This window comes from Emys orbicularis, chromosome 1, assembly GCF_028017835.1.
Source record: "Emys orbicularis isolate rEmyOrb1 chromosome 1, rEmyOrb1.hap1, whole genome shotgun sequence".
Lineage (NCBI taxonomy): Eukaryota > Metazoa > Chordata > Testudines > Emydidae > Emys > Emys orbicularis.
This window is the reverse complement of record NC_088683.1, coordinates 116,962,053-116,984,327: the sequence shown is the minus strand read 5'-3', so window position 1 is coordinate 116,984,327 and position 22,275 is coordinate 116,962,053. Positions and strand designations below refer to the sequence as shown.

Genomic DNA, 22,275 nt, shown 5'->3' with positions numbered 1-22,275 from the left:
ACTCCATCTTCTCATCATCTCATTCTCCATCATCTCACAAGAGATGCAAACTTCAAACATTAATTGAGACTCAAACATCAACATTAAGTACAAGAAATTTCATTATTTGTCCCTCTTTGGACAGTTTTTTGCATTTAAATTTAATGAAATAGGAATGATGCACAGTGACCATTAAAAAAGAATATCAAAAATATGTTCAGGGCTGTTACAAAGAGGATGGTGATCAATTTTTCTCCCTGGCCACTAAAACTCGGACAAGAAGTAATCAACTTAGGCAGCCCACAGGAGGGGAGATTTAGGTTAGATATCAGGAAAAATATTATAACTATAAGGATAGTTAAGTACGGGGTTACACCAAGAGAGGTTGTAGAATCCCCATAACTGAAGCTTTTTAAGAATAGGTTAGAAAACCACCTGTCAGGAATGGTCTAGGTGTACTTGAGCCTGCCTCAGCATACGAGTATGAACTAGATAATCTCTTGATGTCCCTTCAAGCTCTACTATTCTATAATTCTGTGAAATGCAAAAAAGTTGAAATTTCTATTGCCAAGTTAACCTGGCCATGTTGCACATTCTATATATTTCTGGTATACCGTCTTTTCCTGCTGTTACATTGATTTTTTTAAATAAAAATAAGTCTTCAATGTAGTATTTGAACACTGCACAAATTCTCCAAGTATAGTGCTCCAATGTTCCCTCTAATATTTTCCATCCATGTATATAATGAATGTTGTTATGTGCAGCATCAATATCAAGGTAATGTGTGGATGTGCGCCACAGTACAAACAAAAAACCTAAATATATATTTTTAAACAGTTCATAGGTATGGAAGAAGAAGAAAGAATATTAAAACAAGGGATAATTAACAAGGAGCACTGCTTAAGATGTTTATTTAATATGAAATCAAATAAAAAGAAAATTAACATTGCCCTTGGAGTACATGTATTTTATCATCCTAACAACTCAAGCTAGTAAACACACCAAAATTTGGCATAGTGAAAACAGCTATTTAAATAAAACAAAGGCATGGCCATTAAGTGTAAGCATAAAAAATATGCACCAGAGGCCCAATTTAATAACATACTCCTACCATAGATAACTAAGTCTTCATGGAAAGCTGCTCTCGAAAAATGAAGCATCTGCCAAAACACTAGCATGCTACATACTTTTGCAGTTCCCAGAACTATCCCTCTTGCATGCATATTATCTGCACACATAGCTCAGCTTTAAGATGCTATACAAATCTGAGTCAACTAGAAACAGTCATGCTCTCATCGCAAATATTAATACAATATTTTTTGATACTGGAAAGGAGAGTAAAGGGCATTCACTCAGGCTTATACAATTTCTATGGGATGTCAACTCTTAATTTGATTAATACTTCACACACATAGAAAAGCAAAAATAAATAATAAAGCGACACAGACAGCAAACAAAACCACAAACAAACAAGTGACAACACTGAAAATATGAAGAGAAGTAAAACATCAAGTGGTTGGTTGGGTATTTTAAATGAGTGTTTAGGACCCATGCTGTGCAAGTGCAACAGACCTTATAGAAACAGACAAAGTTAAAGTTCTCCTGGATTCTCATTGTGTGTGTGTCACCAACTCAAAAACTCAGAGTAGGCTTATTAAGTTTTTACAAGACCCTTAAGTAAAAGGAGCACATTAACACATGGCTTTGGAGTTTGCAGACAGATCCCTGCTTAAAAGAGCTTGCAAATAAGGTCTTCATCATGCAAAACACCTAAGCACCAAACCTAGTGCTTGCTACTTATGAGTTAATGGGAGTTCTAAGAGCCAGAACTATACCAGATAGCAAAGATCTGGCCTTAACATTTTCCAATAACTCTCTCTGCATGGGGTGCAGGCCACTTGCTGGAATCTTCTGCATATCTCTCTCTTAGGCCTTGGCTACACTCGCGGATTCACAGCGCTGCCGCGGCAGCGTTGCTGCGGCAGCACTGTGAAGCGCGAGTGTAGTCGCGCCGCCAGCGCTGCGAGAGCTCTCTCGCAGCGCTGCAAGTACTCCACCTCTCCGAGGGGAATAGCTTGCAGCGCTGCGAGCGAGCGTGCAGCGCTGCAGGCGCTGATTACACTGGCGCTTTACAGCGCTGCACTCGCTGCGCTCAGGGGGGGTGTTTTTTCACACCCCTGAGCGCAGCAAGTGCAGCGCTGTGAATTGCCAGTGTAGCCAAGGCCTAAATCAATTCCTTGCCATTGCAAGAGCCTCGAGAAGTGGTGCACCTCAGGGCTTGTTTACACTTGAAACACTGCAGCTGCATTGCTGTAGTGCTTCAGTGTGGACACTACCTAGGCCCACGGAGGGGTTCTCCCATCAGCGAAGGTAATCCACCTCCCCGAGAGTAATTTTTCCATTGATTGAGCGCTGTCTACATTAGAAGTTAGATTGGCTTAACTAGAAAGCTGAGGGCTGTGTATTTTTCACACCCCTCAGCGACATAGATGGGTGAAACTAACCTTTTAGTGTAGACCTGACCTCAGTCCCTATCTGTGACATAACAGTTTAGTTTCCTGCAGGCTGTAATACTTTGGTCTAATTTCAGCTGATGGGTTTTGTGTGTGCGTACTGGGTGGTGTTGATGGTCTGTGATATACAGGAGATCAGACTAGATGATCTGGTGGTCTCTTCTGGCCTTAAACTCTATGACTATTAGCAAGGTTGGAACCTTTAGATCCACTATGCAGATCTCTGCCACTTGAGCTAACTAACAGCTGTACTAGGCTGTCATCCTTTATGTGGACCAATTCAAGAGGGAGATGAGAGTTTCATAGATACTTGCTGACATCAGAGGAATTATGAGACTCAGGAATCTTGAATTCTGTTACAAGCTCTGGAGAGAAATGGGCTCTATGGGGCGCAGAGTCCTTTGCCCATTCCCTGATGCAAGACCTCTTCTGTACCATCACCCTGAACCTGCTGTTTCTCCAGTCCTGTATCTCTTGCCCACTCCTGACTCCTCCTCCCAGTCCCATGCTCTTCATCCAGCCACTCTCAGTCTCCATTGCTCAGGTTCCTCATCCAAATTCAAGTCTTCTTGCCCAGTCAGTCCTAATCTTGCCCAACTACACTCCCCCCACTCCAAACCACTCCCCCAACCTCCCAGTCCCAATCACCTTCCCAGTCCCCCAGCCCAGATCCTAGTCTCCAAGTCTCCTTCTCCACCCAGTCCCAGTCTCCCAATCCTTGGCGTCTCATTCGATCTCAGTCTCCCTCCCAGTTCCCCCATCCCGTCTCTCTGTCCTCTTGTCTAGTCAGCCACGGTCCCCCCAACAGCTCCCATTCTCTTTACACTACCAATCCCCAGTTTCTGCCCCACAGTATATGCCACCACAGACTCCAACATGAAGCCGTCAAGTGGAAACCAGCTGGTGTGAAGAAATGAGGGCATCCAAGAAAAACCATAAGAAGCACCTTTAGCATGGAAGGCAGAATAGTTGATCTCCACACCACACAGCAAATGGAAGCATCAGCAAATGACAAAGAGGAATCAAAGAGACTGGTTTCCACTCTGCATGCTGACACTGGCGCAGGAAGGATATGAAAAAAAATTCTCTTTTGGGAAATATTTTATTATGAATTTCCTGATCTCTGTGCAAGGAACATGTCAGAATATTTCATTAATGTCTATTATTTGCATATAGTATACATTTTAATAAATGTATTGAATGGGAGTTTTGTACTCCAAGTAGCTTAACAATTGTTCTTATCTCCACTGTTCTCTCCAGAATTCCCCACACTCCTCTTTCTCCAAGTCTGAACATGTGAGAAAAACCTCCTTTTTCCAGATTTACTACTTGTTTTTACTATCCAGTGCATTCTTAATAGGGAGGATGACAGAAAAATTGTGCCTCATAAAATGGTTAATTACTGTAACACTCTGTGCCCCAAAGAGACATTCTGCACCCCATATTCACCATTGGTGATAGAAGTATGATATCTTTTGTAAAAAGTATACTTTGTGAGGTATCATTTTAAAAGTCTTAATCTGTTGAACATTAATATCCTGTTAAGTTGTATGTGTTATCATTGTATATGAAGTTTCGCTATGTATGTGCCATTGAAACATGTTGTGAGGTTGGGAACACCGACAAGCAGCCTTTCAGGTACAACAATAAAAAGGCCAAACAACGTTGATGGCTCATTGAGGAGAATACAAACACTCAAAAGGATTACTCCAGGAACTGTGAACAATGGAAACTTCTCAGAGATAGCACAAGGATTACCCCAGGAACTGTGTACAATGGAAACCTCTCAGAGAGAGCACATACTCAAGGGAGACTATTTGACTCATGTCACAGCAATGATCTTTCCAGCAAGTTGGAAGATATAAAAGGGGGAAGTGACATCATGACTTGGCCTGGTTAGAGCAGGAGTCAAGAGTCAGATACCTGGAGGTCAGAGGCTGAGACAGGCCAGAGGGCAAACCAGGCATCAGGAGGAGGCAGGCTCAGATTATCAGGAGACCAGCAGCATTGTGCAGGTTGTGAAGGAGCAACAGTCCTGAACAGGGAGAACCCAGCTGCATGGGCAGCTTTCTGTTTCTGTACTTGGCTTAAATAGAGGCTGGGGACCAATCAGGACCCCCAGGGTTCCAGCAATCAGATCCCAGGACTGGAGTTCTCTGTTGGAGTTCAGCTACTCTTCTAGCAGCTGTTAGCTGGTCAGTGGGTGGCAGGCTGGGACTGCCTAACTTTTAAGAGGCCTGTGGACTTAGGTTCAAGACATGTAGTTCCTGACAAAGGGTGACCATCCTGAACTGGGAACAGAAGCCTTTCCCCGTGTTGGTAAGGAATCTCTTCTATCACTCCCAGTTCCCAAAGAGACTATACTTCTTGAAGTAATAGAGTCTTATGAGATAGGGGCCTGAAAAGCGATGGAGAAAATGGGGTTGGGAAGAGGGAGGCAGGTGAATTGGATAATATATCCCTCTTTTAATGTGCTGAGCCACACTTGCCAGATGTGATGTTTGCCCAAGCACAGTGGAAGAGGAACAGGCACGTTTCACAGGTAGGAGATATGGTCAGCAAATTAGTCAAAATGACTGCCTGGAGATTGCAGCTGTCTGGTGAGAAGGGCCTCCCGTAGACGAAGGCAGCTGGCAAGATCAAGGAGGTCTTAACCTTCTCTTAGAAGAATGTGGCCTAAACTGTTTCCTCTGTTTTGTTGGAAAATAGTTTAGGCCCTCTGAAGGGTAAATCTTCTGTTGTATTTTGCAGCTCCTTTGGAAGAGCTGCAAGGAAGAGCACCTCATGGAAATCGCAGTGGCCATGGAACACGAGGCCCTATCAGAGATGTCAATATCTGCTTGAACTGGTTTGTTTCTCCTAGTGTGACTATTTCTCACCAGACTTGTGCCTTGAATCAAGGGCAGTTGGAGGGGTGCTCCTTGTGAATTTTGAATCTGCTACATTGTGGTTGGGGATTGGATCCGATGCAGGATGCATTGCTTCTTTCATGAGGTGAACTTTGAGGCAGAAATCCCTCTGCTTTTTTATTTCTGGTGCAGGAGGAGTCACAAATAAGGCATTTGTCCCTCGCATGACCTCATCAAGTCATTAGCTAACCAAAGTATCTCAAACATGTGATTAAGAGAAAGCAGAAAGCCTACAAGGAATGGAAGATATGAGTGATCAGCAAGGAAAGCTACCTCTTGGAGTTCAGAAAGTGTAGGGATCAAGTGAGAACTGCCAAAAGCCAAGCAGAGTTGGACCTTGCAAAGGGAATTAAAATCAATCGTAAAAGGTTTTATAGCCATATAAATAAGAAGAAAACAAGGAAAGAAGTGAGGCCACTAAGCCCTGAGAATAGAGTGGAGATTAAAGATTATTTAGGCATGGCCCAACACCTAAACAAATACTTAGCCTCAGTTTTTAATGAGGCTAATAAACAGTTTAGGGGTAGTGGCAGGATGGTTAATAGGAATATTGAAGAATATTAAAGGAACAGGCACATGAAATTGCAAGCCCAAGAGCAAGGATTTTTAATGAATCTGTAAACTTGGGGGTCATACTGTATGACTGGATAATTGCTAATATAGTTCCTATTTTTAAGAGGGAAAAAGATGATTCAGAAACACTACAGGCCTGTTAGTTTGACCTCAATTGTATGCAAGGTCTTGGAACAAATTTTGAAAGAGAAAGTAGTTAAGGACATAGAGGTGAACAGTAATGGGTATAAAATACAACATGGCTACCTTGGCAGTTATCCCCCTATTTGTGTGATGAATTAATAAAGAATGCGTGATTTTGAAACAATGACTTTATTGCCTCTGAAAGCAGTGATCGAAGGGAGGAGGGAGGTTGGCTTACAGGGAAGTAGAGTGAACTAAGGGGGCGGGTTTTCATCAAGGAGAAACAAACAGAACTGTTACACCATAGCCTGGCCAGTCATGAAACTGGTTTTCAAAGCTTCTCTGATGCGCAGCGCACCTTGCTGTGCTCTTCTAATCGCCCTGGTGTCTGGCTGCATGTAATCAGTGTCCAGGCGATTTGCCTCAACCTCCCACCCCCCCCATAAACGTCTCCCCCTTACGCTCACAGAGATTGTGGAGCACACAGCAAGCAGCAATAACAATTGGAATATTGGTTTCTCTGAGGTCTATCCCAGTCAGTAAACTGCGCCAGTGCACTTTTAAATGTCCAAATGCACATTCTACCATCATTCTGCACTTGCTCAGCCTATAGTTGAACAGCTCCTTACTACTGTCCAGGGTGCCTGTGTATGGCTTCATGAGCCATGGCATTAAGGGGTAGGCTGGGTCCCCAAGGATAACTATAGGCATTTCAACATCCCCAACAGTTATTTTCTGGTCTGGGAAGTCCGTCCCTTCCTGTAGCTGTTCAAACAGACCAGAGTTCCTGAAGATGCAAGCGTCATGTACCTTTCCCGACCATCCCACGTTGATGTCGGTGAAACGTCCCTTGTGATCCACCAGTGTTTGCAGCACCATTGAAAAGTACCCCTTGTGGTTTGTGTACTGGCTGCCAAGGTGGTCCGGTCCCAAGATAGGGATATGCGTTCCGTCTATCGCCCCATCACAGTTAGGGAATCCCACTGCAGCAAAGCCATCCACTATGACCTGCACATTTCCCAGAGTCACTACCCTTGATAGCAGCAGCTCAGTGATTGCGTTGGCTACTTGGATCACAGCAGCCCCCACGGTAGATTTACCCACTCCAAATTGATTCCTGACTGACCGGTAGCTGTCTGGCATTGCAAGCTTCCAGAGGGCTATCGCCACTCGCTTCTCAACTGTGAGGGCTGCTCTCATCTTGGTATTCTTGCGCTTCAGGGCAGGGGAAAGCAAGTCACAAAGTTCCATGAAAGTGCCCTTATGCATGCAAAAGTTTCGCAGCCACTGAGAATCATTCCAGACCTGCAACACTATGCAGTCCCATCAGTCTGTGCTTGTTTCCCGGGCCCAGAATCGGCGTTCCACGGCATGAACCTGCCCCATTACCACTATGATGTCCAAACTGCCAGGGTCCATGCTTTGAGAGAAGTCTGTGTCCATGTCCTCATCACTATCGTGATCGCGCTGTCGTCGCCTCCTCGCCTACTTTTGCAGGTCCTGCACATACTGCAGGATAATGCGCAAGGTGTTTACAATGCTCACAACAGCAGTGGTGAGCTGATCGGGCTCCATGCTTGCCGTGGTATGGCGTCTGCAGGAGAGCAGAGTTGCAGCGGAAGCGGTGGATGACGACGGATACCAAGAGACTAGATATTTATACCGAACGACGAGAGGACATGCGAGGTGGATTCATGGCACCAGGAGAGCAGAGTTGCAGAGGAAGCGGTGGATGACTGAGCTCATTTACTCTATTGAGCTCAGTCATCATTTACTCAATTGAGACTGAGCTCATTTACAACAGCAGGAGAGCAGAGTTGCAGTGGAAGCGGTGGATGACGATGGTTTGCAGACCTACTGCACCGTCTGCTGCCAGCAGCACCCAGGACACAACAGCAGCGGTGACGGTGAGCTGAGCTAAGCGGGCTCCATGCTTGCTGTGGTATGGCGTCTGCACGGAAAAAAGGTGCAAAACAATTGTCTGCCGTTGCTTTCACAGAGGGAGGGGTGACTGACAACATGTACCCAAAACCACCCGCGACAATGTTTTTGCCCCATCAGGCATTGGGAGCTTAACCCAGAATTCCAATGGGCGGCGGAGACTGCGGGAACTGTGGGATAGCTACCCACAGTGCACCACTCCGTGAGTCGATGCTAGCCACGGTATTGAGGACGCACTCTGCCGACCTACTGCACTTAGCGGGGACATACACCATCAACTGTATAAAATTGCTTTCTCAAGATCGACTTCTATAAATTCACTAGGACCTAATTTCCTAGTGTAGACATACCCCTACTAACCTCAAGCAGAGGGCTTCCATAATTGGGTCCACAGCTAAACTAACATAGCATCAGCAGGAACAATGGTTATCCAAGTACTTTAGCAACCTACCTCCTTACTGTAACGTAATCAGCATATTTCAATGCACTGATGTGAGTGATTAACCAGAATGCTTTTTTGCACAAGAGGCCTATTCTATTCTATTGCAATCTTGCTTTGACAATGCACAGACAGTAAAGCTGATAGAAATGCTACAGGATGCCACAAGCAACTGACATGAGGGGAAAGGAAAGGGTTGCACTACATCAAACTGCCCAAATAGAAAGTGAAGCTAAGCAAAAGTAGCAAAACAAGTACAAGCATCTCTCAAGGCTATTTTGAGCACAGCTACTCAGGCATTTGAAATCCCCTTCTCCCACCCTTATTTTCTATACACACTCCCAAAATATCTCACCAAAAATTGTGTGTGTTGATCCAGGAATATGAAGGCACAAGTGAATATTCATGCAACACATAAAAAAACAAATGGGGCTGGCAATGGCCCTCCTGTTTGCCAGGCACTTACTGGCTTGGATGGATGGCTCAATAAAACTTCAGGATGCTTAAGGGAGAAAAAAGATAGGAAAAGGAGGGGGAAATTGGAAAAAAGGAAGAGTGTGAGAGAAAAAAGATGCAACAAGAAAACGATTTAAAGACAGATGTAAACACATTCATTTATTACAACACTTAAGATTGTGGTGTTTAGTAATAAATCCTAACAATTTTGAAATATTACAAAATGTGACCACTTAACCCTTGGCATTGTCAAAGCTCAAGGCTTTATCCTAATATTCACTCCCCCTCTCTTTCCAGCTGTTTCTACCCAACCCTCAAACACTTTGCTGTCTTATGCTGCATTCAGGATTACTGATGACACATCAAATAGTTTAACCGATTGGGCAGGACTTTTATTTCTAATGCCTCATTTAGATCAATTATCAAATAGGTAAGTGGTTCAGGAAATTATCTTGAAGAATAACAAAGCAATGATGAACACAGTTGATGGAAAAGAAAAATTACAGAAAGCCTGATTTCCCTGGTAACCATTCTCTAGCTTTCTTTCCTGGGTTGCTGAACCGAGCACATTAGGCCTGTTTCTTTTTTAATAAATGAATCACTATTACTGAAATTGAATATTAATCATCTGTGAATGAAATATAGCACTTTTCTTCTAATCTGTAAGATTTCTAGTAATGACAGGAAACTCTTTTTCACAAAGAGAAAAGCCCTAGAGACCAAGCAGACTCAACTGAGTCAGATCCTAGGAAACCCACAAATTGGATGAATACTTCACGAACTTATGGCGTCACATATTCTCTCTCCCTGGAAAGATATTACATCGTTTAACTGAAAGCAAGGACATCATAGCAGAAGAGAATCTCAGGAATATGCCCAAGGCATTGACTTGCTAATTCTGGAGGGGATTTTCCTGCCACAGAGCCAGTGTTAGCATTCTCCTCTGGTGCAGCGCCTCTAAAACTGCTCTCTAGATGGGGAATTTTGCTACCAGCTGCTGCAGGATTCTTCTCTTCACCAAGGTCAGTGGGCCCCTTTCAAATAGGGTTATCTGAGAGCAGAAAAAGCTCTTGACTCAGTGGCTGTAGGCAGAGAAGATATGCACTGGCAACAACTGTAGGAGAGGATTTGCTCCTCCTTGGAGCTGATTCTATTGTTGTTAGGTCTCCCCAGGCAGACAAAAAGCACTTCATACTAGAGGAGAAAAGCAAGAGGGTAAGAGAAGCTGGAAAAGAGAACACTCAGAACTAAGAGGAAAAGATTATCACTTGAACAATCCCCCAGTAGGAGGGAGGCATATATATTTGAAAATGAAATTTTCCTAAAGGTGCTATTGCAAAGCTCTGCAGAGGCAAACAATTCTGAGGAGAAACTTTTGGACCAGGGCCCCATATGGCTTATCACCTACCCTGACACTTCAGCTTCTTTCATCACAGCAAAAATGGAGACCCGGTCCATAAGCCTAGCTCATTGGAATGCAAACTCAAGACAGACCATGGTGCTCTTTCAGCATTCAGAAGCTCCTGTACTACTTTTTCCTCCCACTTTTTTTTTTGTCCGTACTGTTGGCAAACAGCGCAACAGTTCTCAGTACAGGAGTGAATGACGGCAGAGGGAACAGAGTGTTCAGAATAGAGAGATCTGTATAGTCACAGGACCATTACTGAAAAATAAGGATACAGTGATTATGAAAATAGCTGCATTCAGATTGGCTAACTATTGTTATTACCCAGAAAGAGTACAAGAATCCAGACAAAATAGAGTAACTGTTAAGGAAACAAATAGAAACCATGAAAATCAGACTCTTAAAAGTCAGAGTTCAGGGGACTCCATAACTAGGAAAAAAATACAAGTGATGTCAATAACTTTGCAGCACTGCTCGCACTCTACTGACGGAGACTACTCCATTTTACTATAATGTTAAATACCTTCCACACCAGAAGTGGGAGCCTGTAGTGACTATGTTGATTTCTCAAAGGAGTACGTAAAGTTTAGAGATTAACAAAAGCTTTCTCAAAAGGACTGACAAAGGATTAAATCTCTTTCACCTGACGGCCCAACAGTTTCACCTTTGCTGCCACGGTCATGACTTTTAGGACACTATATTTCACCTTATTTGAAACTGTTTAAATTATGGACTGGAAACATAACTAAGGGAAACAATTCTGACGAGAGAGAGACCACTATTCAAAGTGCAATTGGGTTGTGTTGAAAGGAGATTCCCTTGATCTGTGCAGTTTAGGAACTCCACAAGAAGAGAGAGACACTCATATAGAGTTCTCATGCAGCACAAGACCAGTGTGGCTCTAATCTCAGCAAAAGGTGGTGGAAAAAAGGGAACCACTACTGCCGTAGATGTCATTACAGATCTCGGTATCTTCTATATGCAAATGTACCTGTATTTACGCAAATTCTTATTCCTATGCTATTGAAACGGTATCTCAGGACCTCACAATTTTATTAGTGACCAGAAGATCTCTCTCCCCTTCTCCAATTCAATTCTGTATTGAAAATTTTCTATGTAGCCTTTACCTGCAATACTAACTAGCTATGATAATTAAAACAGTATCTTAGCTCCCAACACTAGCACAAGTTACTAAAGTGGTTTTAAATTTAGTTTTTAAATGTTTGTCAGTCAGAGCTGGTTTATGTATTTTTAATTTTTTTACAGACACATAAAAGAGGCTAAACCACTCTGAAAATGTCAAATTGTTTTAACGGCCACTTGAACGGCACTTGGGGGGGGGGGATCTTAAAAACTTACTTTAAAAGGGTATTTTTTCACTTTTCTATAAAAGGCAAAAATGGATTTTACTTAAATTATAAAGAATTTACCTCTGGGTTAAGACCAAACATGGAAAATTTCAGCAAGTTATGAGGAAATGAGAGAGGGTATTAATTAAATATTTGGACATATCCATAACTATAATATGTACTATAGCAGTGCCTGCTAGCTATATCTTTTGAGCAACAATCAATGTTTGTGACATGAATTTAGGGACTGTGGAAGACTTTCATGTAAGGTTGCTCTTTCATACATTCACAGGGAAAGTTTCCCAATTACAGCTTTGGTAAGATTATACTTAAGCAGATCTAGGCACCTGATTGGAATCTCTTCTTTGATATAAGCATTCAGAACCTGCTGAGAGAAAGGAAATGGGCCAGCTGCTAGGAACACCTTGAAGGAAAGGCAGAAATTCTTTTCACAGCATGAAAGAGAAACTATCACAGAGAACCCACAACAGAATCGGGTATTGAAAATAGCACCCAGAGAAGAAATTCATTCCAGACCTTGCTCAATAGAACTCAAGAGACAACTTTGGGGGGCCTTTGCATAGTCAATAATTGCACAAGTGCCTCAGCATGCAGCAGGTCGTTAGAATACAGAGGGAGAGGTATATCTGAGTTCATGGTGTACTCCTGGGGGAATTCTGCGTCAAAAAATTAAAAATCCTGTGCACATTTTAAAATTCTGCAAAGTTCTGCATATTTTGTCAAAATAACACAATATAATCACAGCATTTTCAATTATTCGCTGACAAGTATTTTTAAATACATTACCAAAATAATTGAAAATGGTGTGATTATATTGTTATTGTGTTACTTTATTCTGACTAATAAAATGTGCAGAATTTTGCAGAATTTTAAAATTTTGGTGCAGAATTCCCTCAAGAGTACCAGGGTTCTGTGTGGTGCAATCTGGGTGCAGGCAGCTCGGTGCGGGGGGAATCTGAATGCACAGGAGGTTGGTGGGGGGTTCGGGGTGTAGGGGTAATGGGACTCCCCAGAGGAGTCCAGGTGAAGGTAGTTAGGGCTGTGGGAGGGAGCTGGGAGAGTGGGACTTGGTGAGGTGGGGGGTTAGGGTGCAGCTGGTTGGGGCTCAGTGGGGTGGGGGTCCGGGTGGGCGGGGCTCCCGATACAGGGGGTGAGGCTTGGCGGGGCAGCGGTTTGGGGGGCTTGGTGGAGGAGTTCTGGGTGTGGGGAGCTCCTGATGCAAGGGGGGTTCAGGGGAGGGGTCACTGTAATGGGAGCTACTCCCCCTGTCCACCCAACCCCGTGCATCTGGACGCTCCCCCCCTCCTCAGCCAGCCCCCCTGCCATGCACATATACACACCCTGCGGTGCAGAGCTTCCTGCAGCCAGGGAAAGTTTCTAGGTGTTGATCTTACCCAGACCTGGCTGCACTATGCAGGGAAGAGAAGGGGGAACTCTGTCTCTGTCCTCCTCTTCCACCCAGATGGGACTCATGTTCCTGGGCAGTGGGGGCATCCCCAGCCCCTCCTCCCCCCAGTGATTTACCTCTCCCCCAGCTGCCCGAACAGACATGCCTGAACTGTTGGGGAGGGGTGAGCGAGCACTGGTGAAGCTTCTTTTTGCTTCCCCACAGAAACCATTTTCTGCGGAAAGTAAAGAATCTGTGGGGGCTGGGGTCATTTTTCTGCTGCGCTGCAACGGCACGAAATTCCCCCAGGAATAATAGTGGAAGGGTATGACACAGCACACATTAACTGGCAATGACAGATTTTAATATTTTACCTGCACATTCCAAAAGTTTACCCACCCCTTTAGTTCAGCCTCCCCACCACCACATTTTCTTCTCTTGTCCAGTTCCTTCCTCTGCTTAGTCCCTTTCCCTCAGGATACAATTAACAAACAACTGCCCTATGTATACAGGAAAGAATTACCACCATTCTAACAGAATGGAAAGTCACAGATTTTCTTCAATTTGAAGATGAGTATATATTTGCCTGTATGTGCAATAAACTAAATTAATGCTCCCTATTTGTTCCTCAGAAACAAGTACCTATCATAGTTCAGTTCACCCTTTGCAGATTTTGAATGCAATTTACATTTGAACTATTTTCCTATTCTTAATCCTCAGGAAAAGGATCACAGATGAACTGATTTTCTTGATAATTTACTGAAAATGAGAATGGATTATTTAAAAAAATATCTAGCTTCTGATCTGACTCGATGTCTCCTTGTATCATTCTTAGCTACCTTTTACGTAGACTTTCCTATCCAGCATAGGGATCTCTAAAATGGAGAGAGTGAGCACAATCAATTCCCGAGGGAATTAAAGAGAGGTATTGTCATGGCACTGCAAAGTAACAATCTTCATCTTTTAGCTAAGTGTTTCACTGGAGTTAAGCAACTTCCTTTACTCTTTCCATCCAAGTGAAGTGCCCTGGTATATGCTGAGAGTGTAATTTCGGTAGGCACACTGCAGTACAAAGTAATACATTCCCAACCACTTCACCTGCATAACTTAATTCTCACAAACTTTTTTTCAGTAAGAATAGCTTTATTTCATGCATGCTCACCCAGTCAGCAATACTACTGCATAAGTAGTGTGTTGTAACTCTAACTTCTCCATTACTGCTGTCTCTTTAGACATTAAACAAAAACAATTACTAAACTTCCATAACTGTTGTTCTTCAGGATGTATTGCTCATGTCCATTCCAATGTAGGTGTGCGCATGCCACATGCACCGCCACCAGAAAGGTTTTTCCCTCAGTGGTATCCGTCATGTCAGCTCTGGTGCCCCCTGGAGTCACACCCTCATAGCACTGCTATATAGGGTCCTGCCGCCCCGCTGCCCTCTCAGTTCCTTCTTGCCGGTTAACTCCGACAGAGAGGTAAGGAGGATGGGTTTTGGAATGGACATGAGCAACATCTCGAAGAACAGTTACAGAAGGTTAACAACCGTTCTTTCTTCTTTGAGTGCTTGCTCATGTCCATTCCAATGTAGATGACTCCCAAGCAGATGCAGTAGGAAGGTTCAGAGTTCAAGGACAAGCAGACTTTAGCATGGCTCTGCCAAATCCAGCATTGTCTCTGGCCTGCTGAGTGACAGCATAGTGAGTTGCAAAAGTGTGGACCGAAGACCAAGTTGCACTCTACAGATACCCTGGATTGGAACTTGTGCCACAAATGCGGTTTAAGATGCTTGCGCCCTTGTGGTGTGTGCTGTCAGGGCTGGAGCAGGGACTTTCGCCAGATTGTAACTGCACATGCTACAAGAGGTGATCCACGATGAAATTCTCTGGGCTGAGACTAAGAGCCTTTCATCCTGTCTGCCACCACCACCACCATGAAATGCTAAGCAGTCTTCCTAAATGATTTAATCCTTTCTAAGAAGAAGACAAGAGCCCACCTGAAATCTAGTGAATGGAGCCTCTGTTCCTGCCTGTTGGCATGCAGCTTTGGGTAGAAAATCGGAAGAAAAACATCCTGGTTATTGTGGAATTGCAACACTACCTTTGGGAGGAAGACTGAGTGAGGGCGCAGTTGGACCTTGTCCTTGAAGAAGACTGCGTAGGGAGGTTCCGAAGTAAGGACCCTAATTTATGAGACCCTTCTGGCCAAGTTAATGGCCACCAAGAAGGCCACCTTCCACGACAAGTAGAATAGAAAGCATGTTACCAAGAGTTCGAATGGAGGACCTGTGAGCCTTGACAATACCAGGTTGAGGTCCCAGGGCGGGATCAGCTGTCTCACCTGGGGACACAGTCTGTCCAGCCCCTCAAGAAAATGACTACAGAGCGAGTTTGCAAAGATGGATCTGCCATTCACCCATGGGTGAAAAGCCGAAATTGCGGCCAGGTGGACCCTAATTGAAGACACCAATAGCCCTTGTTGCTTCAGGTGCATCAGACAGTCCAGAATACGTGGTACTGATGCTTGCGTGGGCAAGACCCCTTTCTGCACTGACCAGGCCGAGAACCTTTTCTACTTTGCCAGGTACGTGGCCCTAGTGGATGTCTTTCTGTTCCCTAGAAGAACTTCTCAAACCAGACCTGAGCATGCTAGCTCCAAGGGGTTCAGTTTCCAGGCAGTGAGACGGAGGAACTCAAGCTTTGGGTGATGTAGAAGTCTGTGATCCTGTGAGCTGAGATCCGGAAGCAAAGGTAGGGTGATTGGTGTTTCCACTAACAGGTCGAGAAGGTGGTGAACCAATGTTGGTGAGGCCAGGCCAGGGCTACCAGGATCAGTTTCATTCCTTCCTCTCTGATCTTCAGCAGAACCTTCCATTGAGAGGCATGGGGGGAGGGGGAATGCATAGTAGAGATGGATTCTCCAAGGGGGGAGAAACACGTACATGAGCGAGCCTGGGCTGTGATTCTGCAAGGAACAGAACTGCAGACTCTTCGTTGTGTCTGGTCACGAACAGGTCTATCCAGGGAGTTCCCCACCTCTGGAAAATGTCCTTCACGAGGTCTGGGCAGATAGACCATTTGTGACTAGAGAATGATCTGCTGAGGTGATCCACTACCTCAGGTGTTCTCAAACTTCATTGCACCGCGACCCCCTTCTGACAGCAAAAATTACTACACGACCCCAGGAGGGATGACCAAAGCCTGAGCCTGCCCGAGACCCCGGCCAAAGCCAAAGCCCAAGACCCACTACCCCAGGTGGGGGGGGGGCCAAGGCCAAAGCCAAAGCCCGAGCCCCACCACCCTGGGCTGGGGGAGGCGAAAGCCTGGGGCTTCAGCCCCAAGCAGGGTACCTGTAACCTGAGCCCTGCCATCCAGGGCTGAAGCCCTCAGGCTCTGGCTTTAGCCCAGGGTGATGGGGCTTGGGCTTTGGCCCCGGGCCCCAGCAAGTCTAACACCAGCCCTGGTGACCCCATTAAAACGGGGTCACGACCCACTTTGGGGTCGCAACCCACAGTTTGAGAACTGCTGCACTAGCTCATTCTGTGTCCTGGGAGGTAGGATGCTTCGAGGTGGATTGAGTGGGATATGTAGAAGTCCCACAGGTGGAGAGCCTCCTAGCATAGGTGAGGAGAATGCTTTACCCTGTCTGTTTACGTAGAACATTGCCGTTGTGTTGTCTGTAAGCACCGATACACATTTGCCTTCCAGCTGGGATTGGAACATTTGGCAGGCAAGGTGTACCGCCCTGACCTCCCACATGTTGATGTGTAGCAAGAGCTCCGCCTGGGACCAGAGACCCTGAGTTCTGAGAATCCCCAGATGAGCCCCCCAACCCAACACGGACGCATCGGTGACTAGAGACATTGACAGATGCAGTTTCGAGAATGGGACACCTGCGCATACTGTCGCGGGATCCATCCACCATAGGAGGGTGGTGATCACTGAAGGGGGAAGTGTGACCACCATATCCAAGAAGTCCCGGCCTGACTGGTATACTGATGCTAGCCAAGCCTGAAGAGGTCTGAGTCGCAACCTTGTGTGTTTGACCACATAAGTGCATGATGCCATATGGCCCAGGAGTTTCAGGAAGCTTCTTGCTGTGGTGATGGGATGGTTTCTGAGGCTCTCTAAGATCAAACGCAGGGCCCAGAACTGGGCCTCCAAAAGGAAGGCTTTGGCCTGGACGAGTCCAGCACTGTCCCTATGAGGTCTATCTTTTGTATGGGGGACAGCCTTGATTTCTGCATGTTTACCAACAGGCCTATCCTCAGGCAAGTTGACAGTATTAGCAGTATGTCTACCTCCACTTGGGCCCTGGACAGACCTCTGATCAGCCAGTTGTTGAAGTAAGGATATACCTGAACCCTTTTGTTTCCTTAGGAAAGCCACAACTGCCGCCACGCACTTTGTGAAAACATGAAGGGCTGCTGACAGGCTGAATGGAAATACAGTAAATTGGTAGTATACTTGGTTCACAATAAATTGGAGGAATCTTCTGTGGCCTTGGAAGACTGAAATATGGAAGTAGGCATCCTTCAAGTTGAGGGCGGCATACCCGTCCCCTGGATCCAGAGAGGGGGATAATGGAGGCCAAGGAGACCGTGCAGAACTTCAGCTTCTTCTGAATCTGTTGTGGTTTCGCAGGTCCAAGATGGGTCTGAGACCGCCGTAGGCCTTCGGGATTAGGAAATAAGTGTAGTAAACCACCCTGCTCCTTAGTTCCGGAGAAAACCTCCTCTACCATTCCCACTTGCAGGAGTGTTTGAACTTCCTGGAGTAGAAGCTGCTCTTGAGAGGGTCCCTGAAGAGGGATGGGGAGGGAGGGTGGGAAAGAGGGGAAGAACTGTACTGCAGGGTGTATCCCAGTCTCATTGTGCATAGCACGCAACAGTCTGAGGTGACATAGGCCCACGCCTGTTAGAAGTGGGACAGCCAATTCACAATATTTGGGGAGGGTGGATCCAGACACTGTCTCAAGAGTGCCTGTTGGTTGGCAATTCGAAGTTGGAGGCCCCCCTCCCCTGTGGAGTAGATCCTTCTGCCAAAGAGATCAAACTCCTTGATGTCCTTGGCCTTAGGGGGAGGCCCTTGCTGTCCCTGCCTCTCTCATTTGTTTGCCGCTGATACCACTAGCGATCCTTGGAGGAGGATGGGTGTATAAATATTCAAATCCCTTTGGGGACACAAAATATTTTCTCTCCACCGTCTTTTCCGTGGGTTGCAAGGAGTCTGCCACAGGGCCTTAACGGGTTCCAGAATGGCACCGTTCAGAGGCAAAGCCACTCATGATGGGCCCGAAAGGGCCAAGACGTCCACCAGGGAATGGGAGGCTTCTGAGATTTCCTCCACTTGGATTCCCAGGTTCTGGGCTATTCTCCTGAGGAACTCCTGGTGTTCCCTGTGGTCGTCCTGAGTGGACGCAACTGAAGTGCCCACTACCATCTCATTGGGGAGGAGGAAGTTATGATGGTTACAGGGCCTTGTTCCTGTCCTTCAGCACCTGGTTCGTTTCCTGGCTCAGTACCAGGTCCTGATCCCTGTACTGAGGGAGCTCTACCCTCTTACGCAATGGAGTACAATCTCCGTGACTGAGACCCTTGGACTGGATGGAAAGTCCAGGGATTCCATAAAGGCTATTGCACTGTGCTGGCCAGGCCACTGGTGGGAACCTTGGGCTCATATCAGCCGTCAGGTATTGGCAGTCAGACCAGTGCCAGCTCCTGCAGGAGGTGTAGGAATCCACCTCAGAGTCTGACTGCGAGGAGTCATTCCTCTGACCACAGAAGAGAAATACTGGTTGGTGCCAAAGAGCGGTGCTCGGAGTGGGGTGATGGGTGCTGTGCCATCATCACCGGTTTTCCCTTCAATAGCACCCGGGGCCTCGGTGCCATAGCCGCTCTTGTTTCAGATGCCGATTCATGCCTGGAGTGGGATGGCGGTACAGGGAGGACAGTACCTCCCTTGCTGCCTCAAATGCCTCTGGCGTGGATGGAAGCACTAGAGCTGCACTCCGATGGCTCTACCTTGGAGGAGAGTTCAACAGTACCAGACTCGAGGGGTCCCTTCCCTGGGCCAGAGGCAACGGTACTAGGCTGGCAGCGATTGAGTCCGAATGGCCCAGGGTCTCACTCTGCTAGTTTCACGAGTCTTGGAGTTGAGGATGTCTCCAGTTAATTTTTCTTTGCTTCTCCTGTGGCCCTGGTGACTGAGATCGGTGCCAAGTGTCCCTGTGAGGCATAGACCTCCTCTGCACCAGAGAGCCCTGATGGTTTCGAGAGTCCTGGCACGCAGACATGGAGTCCTTCCTCAGTGCTGAAGAGGCTGAGCTATGCTGCCTGTCTCTCACCAAGGAAGAGGTGCTCAGTGCTGAGTCAGCATGATTTGGCTCTGAGGGGGGACAGAGAGCCATCTCCATAAGGAGGAACTTGAGTCTCTGGTCCCCGTCCTTTTTGGTACAAGGTTTGAACCCTTTACAAATCCTGCAGCGCTCCCGCAGGTGAGACTCCTCCAAGCACTTAAGGGGGTCACTAATTGGAATGGGCTTATGGCAAGCCTCACACAACTGAAACCCTGGAGACTGAGGCATGTCTTGGTGCCAGGGAAACCCCAATGAGCGGGATCCGACTCTATTAACTACTAACTAACACTAAAACTGTACAACTAACCACTATCTATTAATTATACACAGGGAAAAGAAACCAAAGTTCACTGAGGAGACTACTTGTGAGAATACAAGGATGAGTAGAAGTTCCAGTGACTGTCACGGGTGGTAAGAAGGAACTGGGGGGCAGTGGGTCGGCAGGACCCTATATAATGGCACTGAGGTCGTGACTCCAGGGGGCACCAAAGCCTACCCAATGGATATCACTGACGGAAAAACTTTCCGGCAGCAGTGCACACAGTGTGCACACACCTACTATTGGAATGGACATGAACAAGCATTCGAAGAAGAATCTGTATAACCAATCCCATAGGGCTCTCAGCTATATTAAATGTTTCCCCAATAATTATTATTGGTACATTGATATAGTATCTGAAGGTGGTAGGCTGGGTTTATAGACAGAACTGAAGCAGAAAGCAAATAGGTGAGGTCCTGCAGGACTTCTGGAATACAGCTGTTCCACTGTAGGGGTTATAATAAGAAGCCCAGGCTACTGATAAAAGAATCCAACAATCCAACCTTGGTATCTCAATACTTTGTTGACACTAACCAAAAGGATTGTGTTTGCTTCATTTTGTACAGTAGAAAAAGGAAGAATGGCAAAGATGAGACTGTCTAACACTGCACTAGAGTTTCCTATATGCATGTAAATCAGGGAAGTAAGTATGAATTTTTACCTTCTTCAGCTGAGTTTCCATTTTCAGACACTCCTCCTTCTTCTGCTCCAATGCAATTTCCAGTGTCTTGAGCCTGGAATCCTTCTTCAGTCCTGAAGAAGCCAGGGATGAGGCATGTTCCTTCAGATCCAACAGGGAAGCCTAAAACAAGCAAGCAGAACACAACTGCTATTGGGTAAATGATCATTAGTCACAATACCACGACTTTAAATTTCCTTTTTGTCTTTGTTTTCCTGCCACTTCCACACAATGTTCTGGTTCCCGCTTTGGAAAATAACCTAGGACAGCTTGGTTCAGTTCAGATTCTCAGGGTAAAGAAAAAAACCCAGTCAAAATTCCCTTAAAATTCAGTTGCAATGACATGACTGAATTTTTTTTTTTATTGGCATTATTATTTTCGTAGTAGTGGTATTTAAACAAATCACCACCCGCCTTTAAGGGATTCAACCACTGTATCATAAATTAGATGATGATCATGTTTTTACTGTGGTAGCACTTAGAGTGTGGAATTCACTAACCCCATCCTACTTTCTCCATAATTCGCAACTTTTCATATTTTATATACATATTTATATACTATATATATATATATAGTGCCAGACCCAGACCAGTGGGGTACAGGAGTCTGGTAGAGGGCAAATATGGTCACTGAATGAGTAGTTTTCTGTTCCCTGAGTGACCAGAGCAGGGGCTGCACTAGAGTAATCAGGAACCTGCTAGAACCAGTTAAGGCAGGCAGGCTAATTAGAACACCTGGAGCCAATTAAGAAGAAGCTGCTAGAATCAATTAAGGCAGGCTAATCAGGGCACCTGGGTTTTAAAAGGAGCTCACTTCAGTTTGTGGTGGGAGTGTGAGGAGCTGGGAGCAAGAGGCGCAAGGAGCTGAGAGTGAGAGGGTGTGCTGCTGGAGGACTGAGGAGCACAAGCATTATCAGACACCAGGAGGAAGGTCCTGTGGTGAGAATAAGGAAGGTGTTTGGAGGAGGCCATGGGGAAGTAGCCCAGGGAGTTGTAGCTGTCATGCAGCTGTTACAGGAGGCACTATAGACAGCTGCAGTCCACAGGGCCCTGGGCTGGAACCCGGAGTAGAGGGCGGGCCCGGGTTCCCCCCAAACCTCCCAATTGACCTGGACTGTGGGTTCTTCCAGAGGGGAAGGTCTCTGGGCTGTTCCCCAACCCACATGGTGAATCTCGGAGGCAAGAAAATCCGCCAATAAGCGCAGGACCCACCAAGATAGAGGAGGAACTTTGTCACTATATATATATATATATATATATATATATCCGTCCTCTTTCTCCCATCTTCTTCGGTATACTTAATAGACACTAACTAGCTCTATTCCAGAATTACTGAGATCCAGATAAGTGCTGCCAACAACTTTACCAACTCCCAGCTTCACTGGGAATGCCAATGATCAAACCACATCATTTAATGGGACAACGTGATAAGCCACACCAAAAGGTCTGATACATGTACCCATTGAAATGTGCTACACAAGTGTATCTTCAGTGCATAAACGTGTTGCAGAATCAAGTCTATAGAACATACTCTCCCCCCCCAAACACCCCCCTTCACAATAAACAACTAACAACAGAGAAGGTTAATTTTGCTAGTGTTAACCTCTTTCTCAGAGAGATCTCCTTGCAAGAGGCTGACTTTTTCTTTCAGGTCCTTAAGATCTTTTTTATAGTTGTCAATCTCCTCTTGTTTTTCTCGCTCGTCCCTGTCCCGTTGCTCCTTCAGGCGCTCAATAGTCCGCTCCTGACAAAAGAACACAGTACCCTGTGATGAAAATCCCTTTGAATCAGCTTAACAGGTAAAATTTTTGCTTATTTCTGAGAA

The 22,275-nt window shown here is 45.7% G+C and overlaps 1 protein-coding gene across 1 annotated transcript in view; it reads right to left on the bottom strand.

Annotated features, from left to right (window-relative positions):
- ERC1 (ELKS/RAB6-interacting/CAST family member 1) overlaps positions 1-22,275 on the bottom strand; it is a 569,800-nt gene that overhangs the window by 344,505 nt on the left and 203,020 nt on the right. Inside the window, exons 10-11 of the mRNA XM_065406940.1 lie at positions 22,054-22,194; positions 20,433-20,573 (exon numbers count right to left, since the gene is read on the bottom strand). Of these exons, the coding sequence (XP_065263012.1) occupies positions 20,433-20,573; positions 22,054-22,194 (282 nt within the window). The remainder of the gene's footprint in view (positions 1-20,432; positions 20,574-22,053; positions 22,195-22,275) is intronic.